Genomic DNA, 18,971 nt, shown 5'->3' with positions numbered 1-18,971 from the left:
TTCGAGATTTCTGTCTTCTTGATCACTAATTAAGATTCCTTAAAATTATTTCAGATGTAAAACTCCCATTTTAACAAGAAAATCTAAGTATTTAAAAATCACATAAGTAAAATAAATTTAAGCTAAACATTCTTAAATACAGAACTGCCTCCTGAAGAACGGTACAAATTAAAACAAACCCACATATACAACTGTCATTTAGTACTTAAAATGCAAAACATAAAATCTCTATAGTTTATCATTAGTTTGTCCAAAAAAAATTAAAAGAATCAATTGAATAAGTATCACAGCTTTATTCATACTTTTTTCTTTTAAAGTGTGTTAGTCCCAACACTCATGATTAGCTATAAAATTCAATTAATATCAACTAGTATAATTTTCTTTGTGCAAGTATCATCCTGATTTTAAGAAATAATTTTGTTTAAAGATGCCCCTGAAGCATGCTAAACACAGCAACATGATACTGGGAACTTGAGCACATTTTAATTGTCATTCCTTAATTCACAGGGTATAACTCTGCACTGCAAGTAAGACGAAGTTCCATTTACTGCACAAAGAAAACTTACATCAAAAGCCTTCAAACTATAAAGTTTCTAGCTATGTTGAAAATGAGGATATCAACATATATAATGAATCCAATCAAAAAGAGAAGAAGAAATATAAGTACAGCTAGAATGTTTACTATGAGGCTTCCCAAAAAACCCCATATATTTAACAGAACTGATCCTTTTTATTATCAAAAAAGTATATAACTTGAGAGCTAGGACAGCACCTTTGGCTGCATCACAAACATTTCAGCCATAATGCTGGACATATATATAGGGGGCAAAGTCACCTAGAGAATGGAAGATGGGAAGAACTAACATGCTATAAGGCACTGTTTCTCAAAATGTGAACCTGGGACAATCTACACTATAATTACCTCGAATGCTGGTTTCAAAAGCAGACTTATAAAGTTCAGGATTCTCACCTGTTAATATACACCCCCAAAGTAATTCCACCCCTCACACCAAACCAGACAAATTGTGATCAACCTCTCAGTTTCAGCAGATGTATGTTTACTGGTTAAGAGTAAAAATCAGGCAAAGATATAATGGGAGGGAACAAGGGGGAGAAAGAAAGCATTTTACTTCTTATTCAGGACCTCATCTTTCTTTCCTTCCCACATTCAACTCAGAAATACTTCACACAAAATACTGGCTACTTCATTTCTTGTCAACAAGAACTTCAAAAAGGAATTAAAATTTCAGGAATCATTTAGAGAAAGCAGCTTGGTAACTAGTAGAGCAGGGTTACGAATAAGTTAAGTGCAGACCTCAAATATCTGTTTTTAAATGTGGAACAAGAGAACGAGGGGTACTGTTACTTAAGCTAAGGGATTTCCCACATTACTTTTTACTCTATACTACCCCAAAATCAAGTAACTGTCTTATACCAGAGTTGAGATGAGAAGTTTGGGGACCCAGTGCAGAGTTCTTCCCACAAAACCACATCTTTACAGTTAAAAATAATCTGGGAATGAGATATGGGCTGAGATCTCCCAGCTAGAATACAGATCTTTTCTGTGTTATTCACAATTTGATCACTGACACCTAAAATAGTGCCTAACGTTATTAAGGAAAAACGTTCCTAACTTGCTATAACAAAAATACCAAAAAATGTAATGCTGAGTCATTACACAAAAGAAGTCTATCTAACGTAACCACCATGAAACAGTCTAGGGCAGGCCTTCCAAGGTGAGAGACTCTGCTCCATGCATCATCCAAGAACCCTGGCTGCCCACTCTGCTATTTCAACACGTGGCTTCCAAGGTCACATGCCTGCTGCCATTGCATTCCAGGGGTCCACCCTGCAACATGGGAAAAAGCAAATGTGTGTGGAAGAATATGTACAGAAAGAGAACTCCTACTCACATTATTCTGGAGATAAATAGTTACATGGCCACACCTAGCTGGAAGGAAGGCTGGGAAAAGTAGTCTACCTATATGCCTAAGATGTGTGAAGAAGAGGCTGAAGTCTTTTCAAGAATGATGAAATAAAAAGTTTTCAATGAAAAGTCTGGGATTCCCAAGTGAAAATGTGTCTAATAGGCAGTTGGATGTGGAAATGTAGAGCTCAGAAAAGAAGCCAAGGCCAGAGATACAGATTTGTCTGCCATCAGCAGCAGACAGTACAGGTCAGAGATTCTCAAACTTCAGTCCTCAGACCCTCTGCATCACAATCATCCAGGGAGCTTGTGAAAAATACAGGTGATTCAGATTCTAAGGCTCCACTTACTGAATCAGAATCTCTTGAGATGAAGACTGGCAATCTTCATTTTTAATGAGCTCCTAAGCAATTCTTATGAACACAAGTTCTAGAAACATAAGCAAAGGGAATAACTGCTGTCAAAAATAAAGATTCAAGATGAAGTTAGCACCAATGAGAGAAGGTGCCAAGAAGTCACTGTTAACATGATCCTGCAGTTTCTGGACTGTTGTCGAGCCACACTACCTATTAGATCAACGGTTCTCAAGTCTAGCTTCACATTAGAACATCTGATGAGCTTTTAGAAAATACTGATGCACAGGTTCCACCCAAGACCAATTACATCAGATCACCAAGTGTGAGGACCAGGAATTATGGAGTATTTTTTTTTTTTATAAAAAGCTTTACACCTAATTCAGAGTACAGCCAGGACTGAGAAACACCATTATGAGACAGCTGCTGTTACATGCTCTTCATTTCAGAGTCCCAGATTATTGCCCTACTCCAGAGATCACAAACCCTTTTTTTAATTAGTTGTGAACACTGAAAAATCAAGAGATCTAACATTTTTTAAAAATCTAAATTTCTGACTTCTTTTGAAGCAGGCCACAGTGGCCTTATATTATTAAACAGCAAAGATCAGCTGGTACCAGGTAGCAGCTGCTCCAATCTGACCCTCGGCATTCGTTTACATTCCCTAACTGGCCACTGTAGGCACATGAGTTACTGCCATTGATAGACAGGGACATTATTACCACAGATAAACAAATATGTTAACTACTCACCTGTAAGTATTACAAGTACTTTATGCTTAATAACTGTATTTGTTTCACTCACATAACAAAAATATAGTAATCTGAGTCAATCTTGTAATGTTTTCATATCAGCTTCTTCATAAACCAATCCCTCCAACTTCCTTTAACTGAAACCTGGCAATGGAACACAAATACTATCTCCCCTCAAACTCTTGAGTAATAAGTGCACATTGATGACTTTACCTCAAGCTCCTGAGGTATATGGGGCACAGGATTATGTTCTAAATCCTCCATCCTCTAAGAAAAGGGAGAAAGAGCCCGACAACTCCTTATTTAAATTCATGCCATCCCACTGTAACCCCACATTGCCTATATTACCAACCTTCTGGGAATTTTCCCACATTTCCTAAAGCCTTTAACTCAATGCCACAGTCTGCACTGTAACATATCCTACCCACATCATGAGTGACTTTCAGAATTCACGTGGATCCTCTGTGCAGCATGGTAGCAATTCCTTGACCACCTCCTACCTCTTCACAATACTTAGGCACTCCCTGAAATCCAAAACCTTGCCACTTATTACCCAGAGGTGCTCTTCATCAGAATCCAATACTGCATTCTTATCACAATGTCTTATCCTTCAGTTTTCTCACTCCTACAATAACTCCACCTACACCTCATGGATACCTGTAAGTCTCTTATATTTCCTAGCAATCCATGAACCCCATTCTTATTGTGCTTCCAGCCTAAATTACAGTATTTGAAATACTTTATGAAAACCACTAACTTTCCCTCCCGGCAATTCTGATACATCATCTAAGGCAACCCAAAGCCTGAGTTAATTCCAAAATCTGTGATTTTTTCACTGATGTAGTTGGGTTGCCATATCCTACAGAGAAATTACACAAGCCTACAGATTGGTCCCCCTTTGGATACATGGTCTCTGACTTCCACTGTGACTTCAACTCCACTAGTAATATTTTTATTTATCATTAGTGAGCTCAATCTCCCATTCATGCCAGCAAGTATTCTCTATGTTGATAATTCTCCCCAAGTCCTTTAACCTAGAACCAAACTTTTCACTCTCAATGAGTGACCTCACATACTGAAAAATACAGCAATCTTTAGGCATGAACTACCTCAACTGCCAGCCCACACCCCTCTCCCCCAATTTGCCTTCATCTGCCCACCCCTAATTCTGTCCTTCCTTTCTTGGTATATGACTCTCTCCTCCCCACCATTAAAAGTTAGACCTTCTTAAATTGGAAGATTGGGATTAACATATACACACTACTATATATAAAACAGATAACTAGTAAGAACCTACTATATAGCACAGGGAACTATACTCAAACTCTGTAATGACCTATAATGGAAAAGAAGCTAAAAGAGTGGATATATGTATATGTATAACTGATTCACTTTGCTGTACAGCAGAAGCTAACACAACACTGTAAATCAACTATACTCCAATAAAAATTAATTAAAAAAACAAAACTATCTGTCAGGATGCCATACCACAGCTACCTAAAAAAAAAAAAAGTTAGCCCTTCTATCAATGGTCTTCATCCTCGTCCTCATTCACCTCCTTCATCAGTTATCCCTTATCTGTCTTGTATCTTCAACCTCTCTTTCCCTTCAACCTATAAATATGCTCAAATTACTGACCAGCTAAAAAAAGGTTTTAGGTGATCTCCCTTTAGCCAGTGTCCTTCTCCAGCTAACAACATTGCCTACTTTCCATCCCAGTTAAGTATTTTTTAAAAAGTTATCCACCCAGGCTGAATCTACCCCCTTCCCATGTCATTCATCCTGACACTGCCAAACCCAAGAGATATTTTAATCTTTACATCACTGAAATACTCAGTTGCATTAGACATCAGTGACCCATAATACCGTTTAAAAAGCTTTATTTTCCACCACTTCCGTAAAAGTGTTCCCTAGGGTTCTGACCTTAGTCCACTGCTCTTGTCTAACTATACCTTCTCCTTGGACAACCTCAATTTTGAATGCAGCTCCTCCCTTGAAACCATTCCTCCTATACTGCCAATCTCAGATAATGGTATTATTACACACACAGTAAACAAACAAAAAATCCAGATATTCCCCTCTTCTTCTTGTTTTTATGAATTTATTATTTTATTTATTGATTTTTGGCTGTGTTGGGTCTTCACTGTTGCGCGCGGGCTTTCTCTAGTTGCAGTGAGCGGCGACTACTCTTCGTTGCGGTGCGCGGGCTTCTCGTTGCAGTGGCTTCTCTTGTTGCGGAGCACGGGCTCTAGGCGCACGGGCTTCAGTAGTTGTGGCACGCGGGCTTCAGTAGTTGTGGCTCGCAAGCTCGCAAGCTCACTGCTCAGTAGTTGTGGCACACAGGCTTAGTTGCTCCGCGGCATGTGGGATCTTCCCAGACCAGGGATCGAACCTGTGTCCCCTGATCCAGGTTCTCATCGCTGCCGCTGTCTTCCGTGTCTGAGTCGATCACAACGCGGCCTTTCTGCTTCTTTACCATCGTGGTCCCCCGGCTCCCATGCCAGACGCCGCCTGGACTCCAAATATTCCCCTCTTCTTTATTCCCACATCCAACAACCACATCTTGCCGATTTTTCACTTCCTAAGCATTTATCAAATTTAACCCTTTTCCTCCACCCCCAACTCCCTTTCTCCAATTAAGATAGTCATGGTTTCTTATTCTATCTCTAGTGCCATTTTTTTTTTAATTTATTTATTTTTGGCTGCGTTGGGTCTTAGTTGCTGTGTGCGGGCTTTCTCTAGTTGCGGCGAGCGGGGGCTACTCTTTGTTGCAGTGCGCGGGCTTCTCATTGCGTGGCTTCTCTTGTTGCAGAGCACGGGCTCTAGGCGCCCGGGCTTCAGGAGTTGTGGCTCGTGGGCTCTGAAGCTCAGGCTCAGTAGTTGTGGTGCACGGGCTTAGCTGCTTTGCGGCATGTGGGATCTTCCCAGACCAGGGCTCGAACCCGTGTGCCCTGCATTGGCAGGCGGATTCTTAACCACTGTACCACCAGGGAAGCCCTAGTGCCATCTTTAAAAGTCATCCCCTACACTGAAGACAAGCTACAACCTGACTGCGTTACTGTAGCCCCCCTCTTTCTACCAAGCTAAAATTTCTCAGTAGTTCCCCACAGTTAATAGAATAAAACCCAGACTTCTTAGTTAGAGATTAATCCACAGTTCCCCAGTTCTTACATAATCGCCTATTAATAGCTCTACACATCATGCTTTACACAGCTTTGCTCATGCTCTTCCCTTTGTAGGAATATGGTCCCTGTTATTCTTTTTTTTTTTTTTTTAAATTCTCTTTTTCCTTCTTTTTTTTTTTTTTAAACTTTGGGTTTATTTATTTATTTATTTATGGCTGTGTTGGGTCTTCGTTTCTGTGCAAGGGCTTTTTCCAGCTGCGGCAAGTGGGGGCCACTCTTCATCGTGGTGCGCGGGCCTCTCACTATCGTGGCCTCTCTTGTTGCGGAGCAGAGGCTCCAGACGCGCAGGCTCAGCAATCGTGGCTCACAGGACCAGTCGCTCCGCAGCATGTGGGATCTTCCCAGACCAGGGCTCGAACCCGTGACCCCTGCATCGGCAGGCAGACTCTCAACCACTGCGCCACCAGGGAAGCTCCCCTGTTACTCTTTTTCTGATTAACTCTTACTTTTCCTTCAGGTTCTGTTGAAATTATCCACCCCTCCCAGAAACTTTTAATAAAACCTCAGTACAGGATAAGTGCTTATTTGTCTTCAGCACTTGATGAAACTTCAGCACGTATTATATTATGCTATGTACTTGTGCATCTATTTCACTACCTAGACTGTAAGTCAGTGATACAAACACAGTGGCCTAACATAGTAAACACTTAATAAATATTTGTACCCCTGAACTAAATAGAAAAAGATGTTATACAGTATTTTTCTCCATCAAACAGATTATCACCTAAGAAGATAAAACAGCTATAATAAAATTAAAAATTAAATCTACTCTTTTTAAAAAATCAATAAGTATAAATACTTAACAACTAAATCAAAACTTTCCATATGTGAATGCAGGAAAAAAAAAACTATTTAAAATTAAAGTATACTGACCACTTGGTGACACTCTTGTTCCATATTTTTAGATATTATTTAGTACTTTAAACAAATTCCATCCTAAGGTTTATTCTGAGACCTCATAATTACAGGGGGAAAAGTGACTGTTAAAAATAACCTCATTCTATCTATATCAATAAAGTATGACATGTTCCTTGAATACAAAATGAAAAAAATCCTAACATATTCTGAATTTCATCTACAAGTGTGTTTTGAACAAATAGATAATATAATCACTGGGTAAATACAGAACCAAGATTAGTAGGTGATTATATACTTGAAATGTAGACAAATTACCAGGTATGTGGCTCTATTAAATAAGAAAGTGAGGGAGGGGATATGGGGACATATGTATACATATGTCTGATTCACTTTGTTGTATAGAAGAAACTAACACAACATTGTAAAGCAATTATACTCCAATAAAGATGTTAAAAAAAAATAAGAAAGTGACAGGCGGGGGGCGGGGGTTGTTGCATGAGGATGATAGAAAACTTGATACGTTCTCTTTTCCTCTGTTAGCTGTTACTTCATCCAGTTGCTTCCAGTGATTCCACAGTCCTACTAATAAAACATATTTGAATATAAACCACTAATTCACACACATGCTAGATTTATGAAGTACGTAATGTGCTACAATATGAAACACATAAAACAGAACGTTCCACTGCCAGTAACAGACCTATGGAAGATGGTGTGAAAGCAAGGCACCCCAGTAGCAGCCAGTGATGGCAATCTGCAAAAGGAAAGTGCTGGGGAGCATGAGAAGAAAGACCGACAGGGTCAGAGGATTAACTATGTACAGGAATGTAAGCAAATATATTGAAGGTGCTGGTTTCAGCTCTGAGATCAGATTTTACTCTGTTTACAAGCTAATGAGTTAGACTGTTACTATTTCATGGATGCCTGCAGAAGACACAAGACTCTTGGATCAGAGACAAAGTACTTAATACATCAGCATAGCAAACAACATAAGCGCTGGCACGTTTGTGTCAGTTTCCCCAGGTCCCAAGTCCCACAGGGATGATGTGATATGAGCCCAGATGGATGCACATGTCGTGGGTTTGGTTCATAACTGAGGAACACTGAACTTGGGGAACCCAAGTAAAAAACCACTATTTTTACCCCAAGCAATAAGCAAGCCTGCTCTTTGACACAGAGGGAGATATTTACCTTATCCTTCAAGAGTGCTCACTACAAACTCAGCTCTGAGAAATAATATGGATAAAAAGTGATCAGGGCCTTGCATTCCTGGTGTAACTTGGCCAGATGTGTAGGAGTGCAAGAGATCCATGGAGGACTGTCTCTACCAACAAATGGAAGGCAGGTTTCTCACTGATGAAGAAGCGAGGTAAAATATGGAAAAGATGAAAGGATACTGCCATGAACTCATATATGTAAATACTGTATAAAAATAAATACAGATGTAAAGGTGTGTGTGTGTTTGTGTGTGTGTGCGTGCATATATGCACGCACCTAGTGTCCAGTTCTTGGTTATAAAAAACCACTCTCCACTAAAGAGAACCTGTGTTCCTTAGAGAAATTGCTGATTTTAGGGTCAGGGCAGGGAAAGTATAAAAAGACCACGAACATCTTTCAGCAGAAAGTAAGGAAATAATCAAAAAATGAGGTAGATAAGTCAAAACAACACAGATGATCTTAATTTGGCAATAAATTCTTATATGACACAAAAACATTAGCAACAAGAGGAAAAACAGATACATTAGATTTTATCAAATTTAAAAATTTTGTACATCAAAAATGGACATTATCCACAAAGTGAAAAAACAAGCTAAAGAATGGGAGAAAATATTTAGAAATCACATATCTGATAAGGATTTAATATCCAGAATATATAAAGGACTCCTAAAACAACAACAAAAAGACAAACAACTCAATTTTCAAATGGGCAAAAAAAGAAAAAAAATGAATAATTTCTCCAAAGAAGAAATACAAATGGCTGATAAGCATATGAAATGAGTTGTTCATCATTACTAGTCATTAGGGAAATGCAAATCAAAACCACAAGATACCACTTCACATTTACCAGGATGGCAGTAATAACAGTAATAATGATGGTGATGATGATGATAGGAATGTAACAAGTGTTGATGAGGATGTAGAAAAACTGGGACTCTTGCACATTGCTGGTACGAATGTAAAACAGTACAGCTACTATGGAACAGTTTGGTGGTTCCTCAAAAAGCTAAACACAGAATTACTGTATGACCCAGCAATTCCACTCCTGTGTATGCATCAAAAAAATTGAAAACAGGGACTCAAAACAGATACTTATATGTCAGTGTTCACTGCAGCATTATTCACAATAGCCAAAAGGTGGAAATAACCCAAATGTCCATTAGAGGTTGAATGGATAAACAAAATGTGGTATATACATACAATGGAATATTATTCACCAATAAAAAGGAATGAGGTTCTGACATATGCTACAATATGGATGGACCTTGAAAACACTATGCCAAGTGAAAGAAGCCAGACACAAAAAACAAATATCGTATGAATGCACTTATATGAAATATCTAGAACAGGCAAATTCCTAAAAGTAGAATGTTGGTTGCCAGGTGCTGGGGGTAAGCGGGGGATAAGGAGTTATTGCTTAACAGGTATGGAGTTTCTGTTTGGGGTAATAAAAAGTTTTGGAAATAGTGGAGATGGTTGTACAACACTGTAAATGTAATTAATGCCAGTGAACTGTATAACTGAAAATGGTTACAATGGCATATTTTATGTCATATATATTCTACCACAACAAAATATTTTTTAAAAAAACACAGAAGTTACTTTGAACGGATTCACACTGGCCAAATTTGGGCATCAAAATAATAATGGCAACAGATTATACCACACAGAACAAAGTTTCGTTTGTTTTTTAAAGGGGCTGGTGGAGAGAAGAGAAAGCTCTTCTCACAACAGAATGCCTGCATAATAAATATAGAAAGAAGCACCTAATTACAAAATCACCCATTTAAAAGCATCTCATTAATAATTAATTCAGGCAAGAAACATCAATGGATGCTAAAACTAGGGGGTGAAAGTGGGATGAAGAATGGCATAATCACATAGTTTCAAAGTATCTCCCCACAAACACTAACTTTAAGGGAGGAGGCTAACTTCACAGTGAAGAAATTTCACAGGCCCCATCTTAATCAAGTGATAAAAGACAACAATACTAATAAGGGGACAAATCAATAGCATGTGCAACCTAACAGGATGCAATACAAAGAACACAGCATCACTTCAGAAACAGCATCAGAAAAAAATGTATAACCTGGATCTAATCATGAAGAAACATCAGACAAACCCAAATTGAGAAACATTCTATAAAATGTCTGTCCTGTTTTCATTTTGCCAAAAACAGCCATAAAAATCAAGGAAAGACTGAGAAACTGTTCCAGATTAAGGAAGTCTACAAAAACATGACCTATGAGATCAGATAGATCTTTTTGCTATAAAGTGCATTACTGGGGCAGTGTTGGAGACATTAATGGGGTCTCTTGTGAAGGATTACAGGAATTCTTTGAATTATTCTTGCAACTTTTTTAAATTTTAAAAACTGTTTCAAATAAAATATTTTAAATGTTCTAATATTTCCTTCCCGTAATAAGGAATTATTATGTATACCCCACTGACAAAAACAAAAACACTGACTAGCATGGTTCTCCTAATTGCTCAGAACATTATTCTCTTACAAAAATACACAACTACTCTGTCTGGTTTACAATGCAGTAATTTTTTCCCCCTAGAACAACAGCTATTTTCCATTCACAAAGTCTTTTAGGTAGAAGCTCCAGAAAGATGCCAGCCAGTAAAAGCTATAGCTTTTGTGATAGTGTAAAATGTGAAATGTTACTGAAGACATCCAGACATCAAGTGAAGGTACAGGAAGGTGCTGAAGTAGAAGCACTTTCTACTCCACTACCCTGTTTTATTTTTCTTCATAAAACTTATGTTTTGTTTTTTATCTGTTTACTATCTATAATCTATACTAAAATGTAGGCTTCGTGAAAGGAGCTTATTGTCTCCAGAGGCTAGAAGAGTACCTGACATAGTAAACACTTACCAAATGAATGAATATACCATATAGAACTAACTCTATACCCTGAAAAGAGAATATACCTTGCTTTTTTTCCACAGTTAACATTTATTAAATGATTACTATGTGACAGGCATGGTAAAATATGCGTTGTATGTGTAAAATCACTTAATCCTTTTTTAAAATTGAAGTATAGTTGATTTACAATATTGTGTTAGTTTCAGGTGCACAGCATAGTGATTTAGTATTTTTGCAGTTTATATTCCATTACAGGTTACTTCAAGATAATGGGTATAATTCCCTATGCTATACAGTATTGGGCTGGCCAGAAAGTGCCTTCGGTTTTTAATTAAAATTAAGACACATTTTTCATTTTCACCAAGAACTTTATTGAACAACATATTCACCTTTTTGTTTCACTACCTTCTGCCATTTTTCAGGCAACTTCATAATTCCATCTTCCCAAAACTTTTTATCTTTTTGAGCAAAGAACTGTTCCAGGTGCCTTTTACAGTCTTCCAGGGAACTGAAATTTTGTCCATTAAGAGAATTTTGTAAAGACCGAAATAAATGGAAATCTGAAGGTGCAATGTCTGGTGAATATGGCGGATGAATCAGAACTTCCCAGCCAAACTGTAAGTTTTTGCCTGGTCATCAAAGAAACATGCATTCTTATGTTATCCTGATGGAAGATTATGCGTTTTCTGTTGACTAATTCCAGATGCTTTTTGTCAAGTGCTGCTTTCAGTTGGTCTAACTGGGAGCAGTACTTGTTGGAATTAATCGTTTGGTTTTCCAGAAGGAGCTCATAATCCCACCATATATACAACATCACCTTCTTTGATAAAGACCGGCCTTTGGTGTGGTTGGTGGTGGTTCATTTCACTTGCCCCACGATCTCTTCCGTTCCACATTTTTGTACAAGTATCCACTTTTCATTGCCCGTTACAATTTGTTTTAAAAATGGAACGTTTTCATTATGTTTAAGTAGAGAATCGCATGCGGAAACATAGTCAAGGAGGTTTTTTTCGTTTTACTTATGTGGAACCCAAATACCAAAGCGATTAACATAGCCACGCTGGTGCAAATGATTTTCAATGCTTGATTTGGATATTTTCAGTATGTCGGCTATCTCCCATGTGGTATAATGTTGATTCTTCTCAATTAATGTCTCAATTTGATCACTATCAATTTCAAATGGTCTACCCAAGAGTGGAGCATCGTCCAGCGAGAAATCTCAAACACGAAACTTCGCAAACCACTTTTGACATGTTCAATCAGTCACAGCACCTTCTCCACATACTGCATAAATCTTTTTTGCGTTTCAGTTACGTTTTCACCTTTCCTGAAATAATAAAGCATAATATGCCGAAAATGTTGCTTTTTTTCTTCCATCTTCAGTATTAAAATGGCTACATAAAAATTCACCAATTCTGATGTCTTTTTTTTTAATGCACGCTGATATGACAGCGGTCACATACAATCTAACAAAATTGTTTCGAATGAAGTTAAAGACAACTAAGTTCTACTAAAGCCATCTTACGGAAAAAACCGAATGAACCTTTTGGCCAACCCAGTATATAGTTGTTTTTTATCTGTTTTATACTGATACACAGTAGTTTGTATCTGTTAATCCCATACCTCTAATTTGTCCCTTCTACCTTCCCTTTCCCCTTTGGTTACCAGTTTGTTTTCTATATCCGTGAATCTGTTTCTGTTTTGTATATACATTCCTTTGTATTATTTGTTAGTTTCCACATTTAAGTGATACAGCACTTGTCTTTCTGACTTATTTCACCTAGCATAATATTCTCTAGGTCCATCCACGTTGCTGCAAATGGCAGTATTTCATTCTTCTTTTATAGTTCAGTAATATTCTATTGTATATATATATATATATACCATGTCGTCTTAATTCATTCATCTGTTGATGGGCACTTCGGTTGCTTCCACGTCTTGGCTATTATAAATAGTGCTTCTATGAACATTGAGGTGCATGTATATATCCAGAAAAAATTCAAAAAGAAAATATCTTATTTTAATGCTCATGGTACAGATAAGAAAACTGATCAACTAATGATCAATGAATTTCAAACAGCAGAGTAAGAATACAGGCAACATTCTCTGATCACAGAATAACTAGAATATACTATGTCAGAATCAGTATAAAATTGCTACATATCTGAATCAGTGGGATACAGTTACAACAATGCTTAAAGGAAATTTCAAAACTTTACTTATGTTAATAAATAAGAAAAACACTTCACATCGGTAAGAATGGCCATCAACAAAAAAATCTACAAACAATAAATGCGGAGAGGGTGTGGAGAAAAGGGAATCCTCCTACACTGCTGGCAGGAATGTAAATTGGTATAGCCACTATGGAGAACAGTATGGAGGTTCCTTAAAAAACTAAAAATAGAACTACCATATGACTCAGCAATCCCACTCCTGGGCATATACCCAGAGAAAATCGTAACTCGAAAAGATACATGCACTCCAAGGTTCATTGCAGCGCTATTTACAATAGCCAGGACATGGAAGCAACCTAAATGTCCATCAACAGAGGAATGGATAAAGAAGATATAGTACATATATATACAATGGAATATTACTCAGCCATAAAAAAGAACAAAATAATGCCATCTGCAGCAACATGGATGAACCTAGAGACTGTCATGCTGAGTGAAGTAAGTCAGACACAGAAAGACAAATATCACATGATATTTGTGGAATCTAAATCTTACATGTGGAGTCTAAAAAAAAAGGGTACAAATGAACTAATTTACAAAACAGAAGTAAAGTCACGGATGTAGAAAACAAACTTATGGTTACCAGTGGATTGGGGGGGGGGGGCGGTTAAATTGGGAGGTTGGGATTGACATTTACACAATACTATATATAAAATAGATAACTAATAACAACCTGCTGTATAGCACAGGGAACTCTATTCAATACTCTGTAATGGCCTATATGGGGAAAGAGTCTGAAAAAAAAAAAGGGTGGATATATGTATAACTGATTCACTTTGCTGTACATCTGAAACTAACACAACACTGTAAATCAACTATACTCCAATAAAAATTTAAAAAATAAAAAAAATAAAATAAAAACTCTGCTTCACCAATGAGAAAAAAAAAAAACAAATTAAACTTGAAATTAAAATATTAGATTTTTAAAATGAAAGCATAAGTGTTTTAGGCTTTTAGAAGGCAAACTGGAAACATCTATTAAAATTTTAAATATATATGCCCTTTGACCCAGAAACTCCACTTTTGGCAATCTATCCCATAGAAACCAAAGTACTGTTTCTTAAAGATATTATGTACTCAGATTTATTGCAGCACTGTTTTGTACTGGAAACAGCATGAATATTCATCAATAGGTGAAGAACTAAATTATTTGGTATAGCCACAAAATGGAACATTACTTGGCCACTAAAAAGATTCAAATTAAAGTTAAACCAAATAACTTGGAGGGATTTTCACAAGCCTCTGAAGGAGAAAAGCAACTTCGAGAAAAGTGTGTGTAACATGATCTCATCAACAAAAATCAAATACCCCAAATGTCTATGAATATGGAGAAAAGTAGAATATACACGAAGCTGTTAACATAGCTTTTAAGATTGAGGAGTCACATATATGATTTTATTTCATTTATGTAAAATTATACACAGGCACAGGAAAAAAAATGCTAAAAAAGACAAAAAGAAGAAAGATAAAAACAGAAACTCTAATTTTAAACACTGAAAAACAACAGAATTAAAATAATCCAAGAGCTGTTTCAAAAAAAAAAAGAGCTGTTTATTTAGGGAGAAATATAAACCATTAGCTAATCTAACCAAAAGCTGTGTTGTTTTTTTTTAATTTTGCTTTTCATATTCAGGTCTCTAGTATATCAGATTATTTATGTTGACATGCCAGGCTTCCAGTTTCACATTTTTTTTTCCCCCAAATGGATAGCAGTTTGTCCCAGTACTATTTATTAAAAAGTTCATTCTTTCCCCATTTGACTTTTAATACTACTAATATCCTAAATTCCTAGACATATCTAGGTTTGCTTCCAGATTCCCTATTCTGTTTCACTGTTTACACTACTACAGCTTTAATAAGTTTTGATATACGGCATATTCAGTCTTCACATGTTTTTCAATACCTAGGTTTGCTTCCAGATTCCTTATTCTGTTTCACTGTTTACACTACTACAGCTTTAATAAGTTTTGATATATGGCATATTCAGTCTTCACACGTTTTTCAATACTATTTTTGCTATTTGGCCCTTCACTCTTCATATTAATTTTAGAATCAGTTTGCCACCTTCTATGCAAAAAAAAAAAAAATCCTGGAATTTAGACTGGAACCACATTGAATTCACACCTGAATCTGAAGAGAACTGACATATTTGTGATGCTGTCTCTTCATAGCCAAGGATGTACTCAGGACTTTAAAATGTTCTTTAGAAATGACTTGTAACTTCATCCAAATAGGTCTCACACACTTCAGTTAAATTTATTCTTATTACTCCTTATAGTTTTCATACTATAGTATTTTTGTAATTAATTAATTTATTTATATATATATATATTTTTTTTTTTTTTGGCTGTGTTGGGTCTTCGTTGCTGCGCATGAGCTTTCTCTAGTTGCAGCGAGCAGGGGCTACTCTTCGTTGAGGTGCGCGGGCTTCTCATTACGATGGCTTCTCTTGTTGCAGAGCACAGGCTCTAGGCGCGCGGGCTTCAGTAGTTGTGGCATGCAGGCTCAGTAGTTGTGGCTTGCGGGCTCTAGAGCGCAGGCTCAGTAGTTGTGGCGCATGGGCTTAGCTGCTCCGTGGCATGTGGGATCTTCCCGGACCAGGGCTTAAACCTGTATCCCCTGCACTGGCAGGCAGATTCTAAACCACTGCGCCACCAGGGAAGTCCCTGCTATAGTGTTTTTAAATTACGTTGTCTAATTTATGCTGCTGATAGTTGATTTTATTATACTGAACTTTGCTAATATCCTAGTAGTTCTATAGTTTATAGACTCCTTTGGATTTTCTGCATAGATAATTATACAATCTGTAAATAGTTTTGTTTCTTTCATTCTAACCCTTAACCTTCATTTTTCTTGTCTTACTGAAGGTGTTGAGACCACCATTACCATAATGAATAGAAGCAGTGAAAATAGGCATTATTGCTTTGTTCTGGTTTTAAGGCGAATGCTTCTAACTTTACCATTCAGTATAGCAAATGCCTATCAAATAATGGTAATTCTCTTCTATTTCTAGCTGGCTGACAGTTTTTATAATTACTGAGTGTTAAATTTTATCAAAGTATTTTTCAGCATCTATTATCTCTGTTGCTTCTTTTGAGAGAGGCAGCCTGCCATGAGGTCTGAACGCCCTTGAACATGCCTGCCATACATACCAAACTGAAAGACCTAACCATCCAGTGATACTGAAGAGCTTTTGTAACTGGTCATGACGAGACAGTTCAACAGGTCAAGGTGACCACAGCATAATTACCATGTGACTGCTTACTCCCTGGGAAAGGACTGGCTTGCTTCCTGACTGCAACAAAAGGCACCCAGCACTTAACTCTGGGTTCCTTAGCTGCAATGCATAGCCACCATCTCTGCCTATCACATCCGCCTGTGGGACCTGGGGGCAGGAAACCAAAACTGCCATGCTGATGCCCCTTCTGGCTGCTGTGCTATGAGTAATTAACTGCCCTGCTCTTATCCATGGAATCTAGCTGTCTACTTCTGGCACCTATGGAGCTGTGGCAGTTACTCCTTGCCATTCTCCATGAGTTTGGGATTCTTGTCTGACAGTCTATAAGAGATCTTTAAAAGGCTCCTTTTGCAACTTCCAACACTACCAGAGTGAAATCATTTAAAAAAACAACTACCAACCTGGTTAAGTATGTCCATCTTTTTTTTCCAACTATTCTATCAAATGCCTCTATTAAGTAACCAAAGCTAACAATGATCGAGGTCCTTCCAAAATGTGTCTTCCCAACAGAACTTAATTGATCAAAATAAAGCAACTGGGAGATGCTTTTTAATAGGAGACAATTTGTAATGACTCAAATATTTTCAAGAAGGATATTTCTGGAAAAAATGCCTTATTTTCTAATTAAGCAAATATACACCTTATAATCCACATGACTCATTAAGAATAATTAAATAATTAGAGAAGAATATAACAAGAGTTTAAATATTTTTAAATATATATTTTTACTGTCAATTACAAAATGCCAAGAGATACAGAACACTAGCTATTAGTGCCATTAATATATTACACAGTCACAAAAAGAATATAATGCTAGTTGCTTTCAAATTTTTAAATCCTATTAAATATTTCATTGATTTGCCTTGAGGTTAGATTTCAATAGCAGACATCTCAGTGAGGCAAATTTCAAAGTAATTATGTTATTTTTATCTTTTTACCTGTATTCAGGCTGTCGGCTTGCAGAATGATCATCTCTTGTCCACCTATAGCCAGATTCATCCTGTAACAGAAAAACGTTACTTAGATATTCATTTACATTATTTTGGTCAGGTAGGGTATATATGTATCTAACAGAACTACTAGAAACTAGTCTCTAAGACCAAAATAATATGAGGGCAAAAACACCTTTCTAAATTTCTCTGAGCTTCAAAGGCATAAAAAAGTAAAAAGGATACAGCAAGTCATCCATTTCAACAACTAATTTGGTAGACTGAGAACCTGTGGTACCATTTATCTCTATTAAAATACTTAAAGTATTTCTTTGGTAGGCCCAAACAGCCTTATTACCAAAAGCACATGCCAACATTCACAACATAGAAAGTCTGTTCGAGAACAAAGGTTCAATTTAAATTTAGCCAAGCACACATTTCTCGACCTTTCATTTTATTCTTCCTCTGTCAAGTTTGCTCAGCAATTTTCATATTCAAGCCCAATGAAGAACTTGTCACTTTTCCACTTTTCTTGTTCAAGTTACCTTTTCTCAACCTACCTCCCATTAAAAACCACAACTGGAAACAATATAATAAGAAATCAACACTTACTGATAAGCTATATTAGAACAAGATGTGGCACTAAGTTTAAAATTAATCAAAGAAAGCACACTTTGTCCTCTAAAACAAATTTGGACAAGGTACATATAAAAGAACCACATGGTAATCCATACTCAATTACTTTAAAATTATACAAAGAACAATGTACAATCAGCCGTCCATACCCACAGGTTCTGCATCGGCTCAAAAATATTGGAGAAGGGGGAATTCTAGAAAGTTCCAAAAAGCAAAACTTAAATTTGCTGCATGCCAGCCAACTATTTACATAGCACTATGTTGTATTAGGTATTATAAATAATCTAGAGATGATTTAAAGTATACAGAAGATGTGCATAGGTTATATGCAAATACTATGCCATTTTATATAAGGGACTTGAGCAACCTCAGGTTTTGGTATCCTGGTGGGTCCTGGAACCAATCCCCTGATATCGAGGGACAACTGTAACATGTGCATCACCTACAATCAGAAACATTGATTCACCTAAAATAAATACTATCTTCATCCTCCTCTTTAGCATCACGTACTCTATTCTTACAGAAGTAAAATGTATTCATCATTTTCCTTCCCAACATTAAACCATTAACAAACAAAAGAAAAAACTCAATAGCTATAATAGAATATTGGATCAAGTAAGCAGTTTGCTTTATACTAACTGAACTCTAGGTAAGAATTAGCATCATGAGAAACCTAAGGATCTCAAGTGGGCCTGCTTGTTTGTTTGAAGAAAATTTAAAGAGAAAATGTGTAAAGTATGAATAAACACAATTTGTAACAACAATAGTA

General features: G+C 36.9%; 1 protein-coding gene across 21 annotated transcripts in view; it reads right to left on the bottom strand.

The window, feature by feature from the left end:
• PPHLN1 (periphilin 1) overlaps nucleotides 1–18,971 on the bottom strand; it is a 259,607-nt gene that overhangs the window by 130,811 nt on the left and 109,825 nt on the right. For all 21 annotated transcript variants that reach the window (XM_082349474.1, XM_082349473.1, XM_082349471.1 and 18 more), the window contains one exon: nucleotides 17,576–17,637. In XM_082349474.1, coding sequence (XP_082205600.1) covers nucleotides 17,576–17,637 — 62 coding nt within the window. The remainder of the gene's footprint in view (nucleotides 1–17,575; nucleotides 17,638–18,971) is intronic.

Source organism: Balaenoptera borealis (assembly GCF_965194805.1).
Source record: "Balaenoptera borealis genome assembly, chromosome: 13".
Taxonomy (NCBI): Eukaryota; Metazoa; Chordata; class Mammalia; order Artiodactyla; family Balaenopteridae; genus Balaenoptera; species Balaenoptera borealis.
The sequence above is the reverse complement of the archived record's forward strand: the minus strand, read 5'-3'. Positions and strand labels throughout refer to the sequence as shown.